Source organism: Balaenoptera musculus, chromosome 5 (genome assembly GCF_009873245.2).
Source record: "Balaenoptera musculus isolate JJ_BM4_2016_0621 chromosome 5, mBalMus1.pri.v3, whole genome shotgun sequence".
NCBI lineage: Eukaryota > Metazoa > Chordata > Mammalia > Artiodactyla > Balaenopteridae > Balaenoptera > Balaenoptera musculus.
In genome coordinates this window covers 15,650,648-15,663,636 of record NC_045789.1, presented here as the reverse complement: position 1 = coordinate 15,663,636, position 12,989 = coordinate 15,650,648, and the positions used below count along the sequence as shown (strand labels likewise).

General features: G+C 37.9%; 1 protein-coding gene across 3 annotated transcripts in view; it reads left to right on the top strand.

Annotated features, from left to right (window-relative positions):
* The window catches only part of UNC5C (unc-5 netrin receptor C), a 393,937-nt gene that overhangs the window by 351,246 nt on the left and 29,702 nt on the right, over positions 1 to 12,989 (top strand). For all 3 annotated transcript variants that reach the window (XM_036853626.1, XM_036853625.1, XM_036853624.1), the window contains 2 exons: positions 105 to 449; positions 3,297 to 3,384. In XM_036853626.1, coding sequence (XP_036709521.1) covers positions 105 to 449; positions 3,297 to 3,384 — 433 coding nt within the window. The remainder of the gene's footprint in view (positions 1 to 104; positions 450 to 3,296; positions 3,385 to 12,989) is intronic.

Below are 12,989 nucleotides of genomic sequence, written 5' to 3'. Positions count from 1 at the left end.
TGACTTGCTTTGCTGTTGGCTCAGAAAGTGTCGGGGGGCGTCTGGCTAGTGTAGGTTGCCTGAATGAAGAATGCAAATGGACGTTCCTTCTTCTTCTGACTCAGATCTCCTGGCAGTACCCCCAGACCTCACGTCAGCTGCAGCCATGTACAGAGGACCCGTTTATGCCTTGCATGATGTTTCGGACAAAATCCCAATGACCAACTCTCCAATTCTGGATCCACTGCCTAACCTGAAAATCAAAGTGTACAATACCTCAGGTGCTGTCACACCCCAAGATGACCTCTCTGAGTTTGCATCAAAGCTGTCCCCTCAGATGACCCAATCCTTGTTGGAGAGTGAGGCCCTCAACCTGAAGAATCAGAGTCTAGCAAGGCAGACGGACCCATCCTGCACTGCGTTTGGCACCTTCAACTCCCTCGGCGGTCACCTTATCATTCCCAATTCAGGTAATTCTTAAAGGTCTTTACATTTGCAGAGACAGAGCTTGAAAACTTATTCTTGTGCCAGAATCTTTATTATTTGTTTTCATGAGGCCTGAGAAGTTAAATGTATCCTGTCTAACCCAAATCTACTTTCAGTGTAAACCAGACATTACCTCCATCAAAATCAGCAAAACCGTTTATCTTTCTCCAACCAACTCTGAAAACACTTCCTCTAGAAATATTACACTCACAGCTTTCTGCTGAGGCATAATTTAGAACTGTCTTTGACCTTCTTTTTAATAGCGCTTCAGAAGGCGACATTAAGCCAGAAGCCCCCACTGTTGTCATCACACTTTAAAAGGACAAATTAATTAGAAAACATATCAGTTGGTTCAGTTCCAATTTCCTACAGGAAGCAGTACTTCAGAATACGAATTTTTAGATGATCAGAGGACATGATAATAGACATCAGATCTTCATTTGTTAACTCTTTATTACACAGTCTTCAGGCTCAAGGTATTTATAAGGTACTCACTCCAACCTCTGATACATCTACCGAGAATCACAGCTTCATCACGTGTCTTTTTGTAGTATTACTCAGCTTTCAGTTTGTTTAGTTATCTGCTTCTAGAGCATAAGCCCCATAACGCTCTTAAATAGTGAACTGAAGGTAGTGACTCATAATGTTTGATTAAAGTTTGGTATTCATTAATCAGTAGTAGTAATGGCTTGGGAACTATCAGTTATGAGAGGGTTTAATGGATTCCTCTGTAAATGTACGGTAGCTCTTTTGGATCAGACAGATTATTTTGTGAACACAGTAAAAAGAAACAGTTTGATTGAACTAAGGTTTACATGTAGCATAAGAAGAGAATATAATGTGTAAACAGCCATAGAGCCAAGTAATATACAGAACCAGTTGGTCTTCACATCTGAATATGAACTTGTCTTTGACTCTTCCTCTCATTCAGTCCCCCATTTCAGCACCTTGGCAATTTTTCACCCCATATCTTCAAAAGTATATTTTAATAAATTGAAATATTTAATGGAATATCATTTTTCCTTTTTTAAGATATATTTTACATAGCTGAGATCACACATTACATAAAGTGCTTTTATTCAAATTTTTCTCATTCTCATGCTATTGCATGCTTTTTAAAATCATGATTTTAAATATATTTTTAATAGTCAACCAAATGAATAGATCAAAATATACGCTATTGTTCTTTCATTGTTTAAACATTATATTATTCCCAAGACAGTTTTATTTTTTCATGATATCCACTGGATTCTACCTCTCCTTTGCATTTCTACATCTGTCACTTTTTCACATATGAATTATTATAAAGTCTTCTTAAGTGGAAAGGAGGGAGCTAGCATGTTTTAAGTATGTTCTGGGCATCGGTGATCTACATGCATTATTTTATTTAATACAATAACGGTAGTTACCTAATATGTGTCAGGCCTTATTCTTGCTACTTTACATCCATAGTCTGTTTCATCCCCGTAACAAACATAAAGGTACATTTCATTGTTCCCACTGGAAAAAATAAAAATACTGAGGCTTGGGTGCCTCATGTGTGGTCCTCCTGCTTCCACTCTGTGCCTCACCAAACCATCCTGACATGAGCGTGACATTCCACTTCCCACAGCACCCCAAGGCTCATGTTACTTGTCTTCTCAAGAAGGCCATGCCTCAACACTTTCAACCAGATATACAAAGGCTTTGAATAACTATACCTCTTTAACTCTCTGTCCTTTACTCTTGAGACTTTCCAACGTGGTTGAGCAGATTCCTTATTGTCTTGTGCTCATATGGTGTATTCCATCCCCTTGCTAGTTAAATAAGTTACTCAAAGACAAGAATGCTGTCTTTTACTTCTTGGCATTCACAGCATGCAAAATACTGTCCTCACAATCATGTCTGTAAAGTTTTACTGAGTTGAAATTAACTGCATTTATTAGAATAAAATCATGGAGCTAAGTATCTTCAAGTTGCTGCCCACCGTGAATTACCCTCTGATGACACCGCAGCGGTGCAAGCCCATGATTCCTACAGTGTGGTCTACAGACCACCATCATTGCCATCACCTGGCGATTTGTTAGAACTACAGTTTCCCCAGACCTTCTGAATAGAAACTCTGGGCGTAGGATCCAGTAATCTGTACTTTAGCAAAACCTGCAGGTGATTTTGCTGCAAGCTCAAGTTGCAAACCACTGCTATCAGCACAGTTAACTTAGAACAGAGCTCAATCCAATAGTTCTACAAAATGCACCAATTAGCAACTACGTAAAAACTTGCTTGACCTGCTGTGACGAAAACTCGCAGTTGTGTTCACTCTCTAGAGTTACGTATGATGAAAGAAGTTCTCCACCAATTATTATTCTGTTGCAGGAAAACACCGATGCTAACCAGATACTTCAGAAGTAAACATTTTTTGATACTGTTGAGGTTAGCATTTCCCTGACTTTGAATCTTGTGGGGATTTTTTTTTTTTAATTAGAAACGATCCATCATTACAGCTGTTTGAGATTTTAAGAGCAGTTGTTGGTTTTCCCCTCCTTTTACAAGGAAAACAACAGTGAAACCATCTGTCTCTTCCTTAAATAAAACAGGAGTTTAAAAATTACATCATTCCTTTAAGTAATTCCATAACGGTTCAGAGGGAGCTGTGGTAACAAATAAGGCCAATAAGGAAGGAAAGCAGGGCAGCTATGAATATTTACATGTCTTTAGAGAAAAAGCAGCAGGATTATGGCTATGTGGCCACAGAATCTCCTCATTCCTTTTCACTTGCTTCAAAGGCATTCTGTGAAGTTCCCTTTTGATTCATAGGTCTTATGTGACTGCTTTTCTCTTTTGCTATTCAGGAGTAAGCTTGCTGATTCCCGCTGGGGCCATTCCCCAAGGGAGAGTCTACGAAATGTATGTGACTGTACACAGGAAGGAAAATATGAGGTAAATATGCTTTTTCTGGTGCACTTGACTTTATCAATGTCTGACTTGGAGGAGAATGGTACATTAGAAAGAATAAACCCAACATATTTTTGTCTTTATTGCCCTGCTTCTGGCATGTCCTTTTTCACCGAGACCTGTAAAAGGTCAGTTTTTACTTCTCTTTATCTTTGAAGCTCCAGACACTTTTGCAGATCTTAAATATGGGCAGAAGGCCAGAGATCTTTTCCCATGTGGAAATGTGGCCACATTAACTGGAAAAAATGGCCAGAAATGTGATCCGTAGATTGTGCAAGAGATACAAAGAGACATCAGCTTCACGTGGCCTGGTTCAGGAATCCATCCTGTTGCCATTATAGGGTTAAAGGCCACAGAGAATTAGACAACCCCTTAATCTCTGACCTGCCATCCCCACCTCAGCCTAGCACTTTATTCTCACCTGCAGATTCTTCTTTTTGGGACTGTCTTCTAGCTTTTAAGTGTTATCGACCTCCTTCTTACGTTTAGCACGTATACAATCTATATTTCTAAATGGATCTAGGGTTGATTAAAACTAGATTGAATCTAAGGGCTGTTTTGAATGTGTCATAATCGTAAAGATGAAGTTACTTTAAGTAAAAGTAAAAAGAGGAGATTCAAAGTCCTAAATTCAATTTTCAGTTTGGCTTCTAACAAATTGTTTCTGGTCTTTCTTGATTAGTTCTCACATAAAGTGTGTGTGTTAAACAGTGCTTTATAGGCCTGACTGATTAATGCTTCTAAAGTGCACTGAGATCTTAAAATAAGAGATGATGTTGATATGAAGATCCTTACATGTAATTATCATTATTTTTCCTAAGGGGAAAGGCATTGGCTCCTCTGCCCTGAGCTCTGAATGCAAAGCATGAGTGACAAATGTAGAACTAGGTTATCATTGTAAGGCATTATACCTTTTCTCTTCCCCTCCGTCATCCTCAGAAAAACATCTCTTTTTAGTCTTGTTCTTCAGTAGCTGAAAAGCTCTTCCATTATGTTCTCAGGTGGAGATGTTGGTATTTATAATCTGTAGGAGCCAGAACATTGTTTTCTTCAGGTGGTGTACTTTCACCTACACAAACACTAGCCTGTCTAAGAAAATAATAAAAATTCCTTGAGCATTATTCATGTGCCTTAAATTTGAGCAACAGAAAATCACAAAAAGGCTTGTATTTACTCACATCAAATATCCATTTTTCCATTCTCAATGCAAAGTAACATTCACAGGCCCTCAGAGTGCCCTTCTTTTACAGCAGGAGAAATGAAGATTAGCAGACTCCAAGATCCCTTTATATTTTTGTTTACTTCTTTCTTTTGTCCAGAGTCAAGGTTAGCACTGAACTAAGTACATCCATCCCTCAAGGCCTTTTGCCAACATGGACGTTTTGTTTAAACAGAAATGAGTATTGGCTTGTGCTTTATGCTGAGACGTAGTGAGGTGTTCATGGTCTCTTATTTTTCATCTGATCACCATTATCTTTAGCTGAAGATCAAGCCTGAAGGGGCTGCTGCAGGGCGTGCTGAAATGGAAAGACACGGGCACTCAGGTGCCTCATATGATTTTTCTTCCCACAATTTAGTCAGCACCCTGACCAGGATAATTTTACACTTTGGATGAAGGAGGGAGAAAACAGGAAATTGATAAAGCCAGACACTTCTGCTTTTAGTTTCCTCTGCCTTTGACCTTAAAGAAAAGGAAACTATAAATCACTCTTGCTCTGCCTACCACCTGAAGTTAGGTGCAGAGGGAATTACTCTATTAAATTTGGTGTGCATCAAAGAAGTTCTGTTTATAAAAATGAAGCTAGAGGAACCTCAAGATCTCAAAAGAAAATATGCACAGAAGACCATGAAACAAGGAACAAACAAAAGACAACTGTCTCAAATAAATGAGAAAGTCCTCTCCACTAATTTTCTGTTGTGAACTAGATACGTTTTTCTTATAAAAACACAATGACAAGAATGTTGTCTTAGGGTATAGTAATAATACAAAACATAGCTACCATATAGTCAGCATACTTTTTTTTTGACAAATGATGATAAAATATACAATACTTTTTATTATATATTTCATATAGTCAATTGATTCTCCCAGAAGGCTTTCATTGAGTTTTGTCAAACTCTTTTATGGTTATAATTCAGCCACAATTTGACAAAATCAGGCTATGAATAAATGCTTTATTACTATCTGATTTAGCAAAGAATTTCTTATGTTATTGATGAACAAAGACAGTTCTGACCTGCATGTTCATTGTTATTTTCTTTTACTTTTAAGACCAAAGTGAAACAAAAAAGATATACCTTGCAACTTCACTTGTTCGTCAATGATAGGAGTGAATTCTTTGGGTAGTCTGATGATAGTTTTCAAATACTGGAAGAATATGCTTTGCCTCAATTTTTTGGTGCTATTTACAATGTACATCTACACACACGATATACTTTTAACTGCATTAACATTTTCTTAGGTCTAGGAAGTCAACAAAACAATAAACTTTAATTTCATTTATTCCTCACTGCAACTCTGCAAGTTATGATGAGCTCCACCTTTGAAGATGAAGAGACCAGGGCTCAGGGAAATTGTCACATAGCCAAGGTTTCACAGTTAGCAACTGAGGGAAGGCAGAATTCACACCCAGGTTATCTCCCCGCAAAGCTCTTCTGCTGACATGCCGTCCCTCCTCCATAGCACCCAGTACACAAACAGAGCCTCTGCCTTCTTATTATAGTGCGTTGCGGGACACAGTTTCTTTTCATTGCTCACCAAAGACCCTTTCTAGCCTCACCTGATCTTAGAACTTCTTTCAGAGAAGACACTGTGAGGACAACAGGAGATACGTTACTTCAAGGCATTTATAGGAAAATTCCGATTGTTCTTCTCCATTTTCCCTCTCTCTGATTGCCTTTATTGCATCCAAAACTGGGTGTTTTTTCCAGCTGGATGGTATCCAGCTAGTCATCTGGTGATGTGAACTGTCTAAAGGGAGGTGTGAACTTAATTGCATGTGGCAAGTGAATGTGACAGGAGGGGGCCTTATCGTCACGGAATGTGCTCTAAGAGAAAGCACGGGATAGCAGGTGAGCAAGCTGAACGGGCTGCAGAAACGGGACGGGCTGCCTCTGACCAAACGGGGTCTGAGCTGTGAGGCTGCACTCGTGATTTCTACTTCCTCTGCTTTACACATCCCCGGAAAGGCTGCAAAGCCTCCCCCCACCCGCGGATAAAGTTCCCACAGTTAACGGCAAGCAGTTTAAAAAAATGAATCTGACTCAGACTGAAATTTTGCCTTTCATCATTTCTTATTGAAAGATGAATTGAAGATATGAACGTTAATTTTTTCTTTCTCTGTGTTCTGTACTTGCCTAGCAGTTTTCTCAAAAGGCCAAAAAATCAATTTAGACATTCCAGATATAAACTGTGGGGAACCATGGAAGGTCTTTGAGCAGTCAAGTGCTGCAGGAATAACCGTGCTTTTAAAAGATTGATGTGGTGATGGTGTGCAGGATGAATTGGTAGAGGAAACAGCAAGAACCCCCCCCCGCCGCAAAGGCTGGGGGCCCTGGTTGGCCCATGGCAATAGTCAAGGTGTGCGGGGTGGAGGGAAGGAGCCAGGCCTGAGTCTGGAGAATGGAAAGAAAAATATGTTTCAGAAGAAAAAGTGTTTCACAACTGGTTAGAAGCGTGGCAAAACACAAAGGATGTATTTAGGAATCAAGCCCTGGGCACTGAGAAAATTGTGAGAGCAATACGAAGGGGTCAGAAGCAGCAACTGGTTCAAGGGGAGAAAGGACAAATTCTGATGTAGCTGTGCACAGTGTGTGCGAAAGGGGACGTAGGATTCTTGCTGGAGACGCAAATGGGAAGTCACCAGTGAGTGGATCTTCCAGGGAAAAAGTGCAGAGGCAGAAAGAAGAGGACTGGGGAAAGAACTTTGGGAAATATTCTTATTTAAGGTTTGGGTATGATGGGCAAAACTAAATAGAACGTGAAAGGATAAGGCAGATAAATAGAGTTGGCATCTAGCAAGGTGCTTAATATATAGTTGCTTCTCAATGAATATTTTTGAATGAAAGACTGAATGATTGTAATCATAATAGGAAAAAGTCAAAGGTAAAAACAGTTTCAAGATGGAGGAGTGATTGACAGAGGTATTACTAAAATTAAAGTGTAAAGAAAGAGAATGATAATTTAAAAATTATTGGATTCGTCAACTTTAGGACATTGGTTGCCTTTAGGATTTTTTTTTTTTTAAGGATGAAATCCCAGTAGGAAGCATTTAAGGTGTTAGTGGTGAGGCAATGAAGACTATCATCATATTTACTGAATATAAATAATAAAGTAAAATGTTAGGATAGTGGGCCAAAATGTCTTTTGTATGTAATCATATAGCAGAAAGTTTTCATTTATTTTAATGTGTTGTTTGGAACTTTGTATAATAGTAGGTGACATTATTATTTCTCAGTGAAACTCAGTGATATTATCCTTTTAGGTAGAGTCCTGAATTTCTTGTTTGAAGTAACAGCTATAAAAAGACTGAAGGTAGAGGGGGGAAGGGTGTGGAATCCAGGTATATTTAAGTCTTATTCTCTCACTGTTCTCCACAGTGTTTATTTATTGAAGTCCTACTTCTAAAGAAATGATTCAAGGTGATTCTTTTCAATGGGAGGAAAATTGTTTTTAAATAAGTGGATTAAAAAATGAGAAAATAGGAAAAATAAGATTAGAAAGATAAGATAAATTCAGGTGAGCAGTTAGAATATAAAATATTTGGTGGAATTCCCAGCATATTTCTTGTTAATAGGTCATGAATTTACTATTTCAAAGCTTTCAAGAGGGAAACATGGTAGGTTATAAGATCCATGTGTCCAAAAGGGAAAAATATGCCTGGAGGAAGCTCAATTATTTCTCCTTCGGTTCCTCATAAAGAATTTTTTTTTTTTTAATACGGTGAATAACATTTAAAAGATCAAAATAGCAGTGAGCTTCATAGGGCTACTTCTGTTAGTATCCCTCAGTGTGAGTAGATAATATAAAGCCCAGGGATAAATTCAGTAAAATAATTCCACAAGAATTCAGCAGTTCAATCCAGGGCACAATATTTAGCTGTTCAGGCTTAATCCAGGGACAGATTTTGGTCTGTCCGGGGAAATGGGGGCACGCCCTTCAGAGTGGCTTCCATAAATATTTTTTTTTTGCTCAATTGATCTTTTGATAGCAAGTGAGTTAGATATTCCTTGTCAGATACCTAGAGTGCAAATATTTCAAGTTGCCGGTTATACATGAAACTGTGTGCTTTAAAAGGCAGCTGAGCCTAGGGTGGGATTGTCATCCTGAGGGACCTGACAAAAGACATGTGTGTTAATAGAAGGCATCTCGTCTCTACACAGAGGTAGATGGAGAAAGATTCTTTTCAAGAAGCAGTTTTGAGCTTGCTCTAGCAAACAGATCACAGAAATTTCTCAAGGCCGTAAATCTAGATAAGCAACCCAGAATATACCACTGTGTGAAAGAAACCAAATGACTTGTGTTTGGATCCTAGCTTTGCCTATGACTAGCTTTGTGGCTTTCGGCAAGTGTGTTAATTTCTCTAGCTTTCAGTTTCCTCTTTTGGGAAAAAAAAAAGGTAATATAAATACTTATCTTGACTACCTTAACAGGTGTGCCTTGGGCAGCAAATGCAATAGTTTTTATGAAAGTTTTGTGGATTGTGCACCTATGTGTAGGAGGAGTTGTCCTCGCTGATAACAGCAAGCAAAGGATAAGAAAATCTGACAGGAAACTAAAACTCCTCTCCGAGGGCTTTGTCCTAGAGTCCTCAGAACCCATCCGACATTTACCATGATATTATCCTTGTTGGACTTTGAAAAACCATTAAAACTTTAATCATTGTTCATTACTGGATTTCTACTTAATTGCTGTTTCTGCAGCTAATTTTTGCTTTGAGTTCGTTTCCATATCATCTGCAATTAATATTTACAGAATGTTTGCTTAAATATCTTAGAAAACACATGAGACATAATGAAGTCAAGCCCTTCTCTGCAAAAACATAAAACAGATTTTTTTATATTTATTTTATACTATTTTTGTTTTATGTATTTTAATATCCTCCCTTTACGTAAATAAAGGAAATGTGGATTTAAATGCTCTGACCTTTGGTTTCACGTAGTTAAATCTTAACCTTCCCTAAGTGGCTCCTTCCATATATGCTTGGAAATGTTTCCAATTTCAGTGCTACTTCTTTCATCTTGAAAACCCAAAAAGATTCTTATCATTATTACTTCTTTGTTTTCCATTCCCTGCTATGAATTCCACATCACCAATTCCCTATTCATTACATCCTTGCACCTCACTGGGTTAATAAATTCTTCTGACACCTACGGCCCCTTGCTTCCCTTGCTATCCCTCCTCCAAGAATGGTGCCCATCAATATTGCATGCCAGGGGAGTGCAGGTCTGACAGCACCCCAGCGCAGCAGGGAGTCTTCTCCCTTCTGTTCCAACTCAGTGATGAGAAGAATCCCTCCTCCTCCTGCCTCAAGCACCGGCTGCTAACAGCAGACTGAGAGACAGATGTTTCCAATCCCCAACTCTATTGCAAGGACCACTTGAAATGGATTCCACTTTAGTCTCTTTCTTTAAAAGTTTAATGCTCGTTCTCAGGGTACACTTGTAACTAAAAGGTAAGGGTAGCGCTCAGGAAAATGCAGCCATTGCTTTTTTTTGCCCTGGTAGGAAAAGTAGAATTAAACAAGAATATAGTTACTGCTTAAGGCAGATAGTGTAATATCAACTATGGCACAATGAAAGCAAGACTTCACTCATGTTCTAAGAGAATGAATTTCAGACTGGAACAAAGGAGGACAAATTGCGTTAAGGGGATATGAAAACCAAAAGGGGATAGTAATGAGTTCTCAAGCTGCCACTCACCTTATAATTCCAAATATAAGTACATTTCCAAGTACTTTGATAACTTTAGATTTAATAAAACTATGTTATTATTCAGTGAGAATGGAGATGATATTAAAAGACTAAAAAGAGATAATTAAAAAAATTTTTTTTCTAACTAGGAGGAAAAGAAAGTCACAGGTTGGGAGATTCTAGTGAAATTTTAGAATAAAAGAAGAAGCACTGATAGCCAAGTTTTATTAAGGGGAAAATATGCCAGATTTTAACTGAGTTCTTAGAACTGATGATAATAATCACCAAGAACTTAGGAATTTCTAAGATTTGACCTTACTTGTGACCTACCAGGTTGGCTGCCACAGTTTTGTAGATGCTGATAAATGACACAAGACTCCTGAGTCAGAGACAAAGGATACTTTATTGCTCACAACAATAGCACTATCCAAAGTATTTCCATTTTTGTGCCAGTTTTCCAAGTTCTGAAAGGGTGATGTAAAGACAGAGGACATCTACACACTCAGTGGTTCCATTCCAGGAATATACCATTGAGTTTAGGGAACCTGAGGGTTTTATTATGGGAAGTAGACATTTCTGCCATTTGCTCCAGAGGTAAGCACTATCTTTATCTTCCAAGGAGATTGCTATACAGTTGTCTTGAAAAGACAGTCGGGACCATGCAGAAACATGAGAGATCTGTGGAGAATAGTCTTCCAACAATATTAAAAAAATAATAACAGCTTCTATCATTCATTGAGTGTTAAGTGAGGGTAAGCCATAGATAGAAGCTAACTTCTAGATTATGTAGTATTTATATATTAACCATAGATAAAGACTAGAGGAAAATCCATTTCAAGTGACTGTGGCAATTGTAAAGGAATTTGATATGACCTTTGTAATATCCATGTGAATGAAATGGAAAGATATGAACTGGACAATGTACATTTTAATGGGTTTATGTTTGACTGAACTAAACTCAAAGTATTGATGTCAGACTAGAGAGAGGTTTCAAGTCGTGTCCTTGAAAAGGTCTCTGTCTTTGCCCTGTTCTTGTGTTACAGTGTTATCAGTGATTGGAATGAGAACATAAATGGCAGGCATATCAAATTTATGGAAGATAAAAGACTAGAAGAGATAGCCAATATATGGAGGAAAGACATAGCATTAAGAAATAGATGACCTGAAAATTTTCCTAAAACAATTAAAGTGAAATTAGATGGCTAAATATAAATTTCTCTATATAGGTTCAAAAGCCATCATTGCAACCACAGACCTATAAAGAGAGACTAAGAGCCTTTCATGTTAGGAATGCATAGTGGTTAGCTTTAACAAATTACTTAACTTTCTTGGGGCTTCACTGCCTCTTTTTATAAAGGACATGTTTAACCATGTTATCTCTTATCTTCCCATCTAATTCAATTCTGCTAAATAATATTTATAAACAATTGAGAATAATCCAAGGCAACAATTTTGTGAGGCACTGATATAACTACATATCCCAAAGCAGAGAAAACAGTAGTCCCCCTATACTGTATACCTGAGTACAGTCAGCCTTCTGTATCTGTGGGTTCTATATCTGCAGATTCAACCAACCTTGGATCAATAATACTTGGAAAAAGCAATTTTTTCCAGGAAGTTCCAAAAGTCAGAACTTGAATTTGCAGCACACTGGCAACTATTTACACAGCATTTACATTGTATTAGGTATCATAAGTAATCTAGAGATGATTTAAAGTATGTGGGAGGATGTGCATAGATTATATTCCATTTTATATAATGGTTATACAATTTTTTGGTTATAAATGGTTATAACAATTTTATAATGGTTATATAATTTTTATATAATGGTTATATGCCATTTTATATAATACTGTGCCCTTTTATATAGGGAACTTGAACATCCAGGGATTTTGGTTATCTGCCGGGGGGTCCTTGGAACCAATCTTCCATGGATACTAAGGGGTGACTCTCTGACACTCATTTCAAGATGCCTAACTCTAGGGAAGACAGTGAAACACTGACAGACATCTCTATGAAAATAAAGATAGAATTATAGGGAGAGATCAAGAAACCATGCTTTTCTAGTTGAAGTTGCAAAAATTGAGGTTTCATCTGGAAGAAGATGGCGTTTTAGAGATATCATAATAATCTCTAAGTGCTTGAGAGGCTCTTTCATGCCAAAGTGAGAGAAAGCAGGTCAGGATATGTGGAGAGAAGTGTCAGGAAGACAGATTGTATTCATTCTAAGTATTGAGTTGATAATAGATGAGTTGACCCCTCAGTAGTAGTGGACTGCAATTTTGGATGAGTTTAAAGCACTAACCACATGTCAGCATCTTGTAGAGAAGCTCTGTGCTTGTTGGCCCTGAGGGCCCTTCCTCCTCTAAAATTTTGTGAGTCCAGGATTTCTTAACTCATACTATTCTGACAACATAGTTGTATTGTTTTTGCAAAGGCATTGGTTTTGGACCCAGCACCAGTGCTTGTTAGTTGTGAGACGTGGGGCAATCCACTCAACACCTTGGGGCTACTTCCTCACATATCAACTGACAGCTTGGGTTAATTTATTCATTGCCTGTTGGTTACAATCTTATTAGGGAAAAAATAAGGCAATTAAAAAAAAACATGTAAAAATAAAGAATTTGGATCTTTGAAGTTCATTCCACCCAAATTCTCAGAGTATGAAGTATACATGT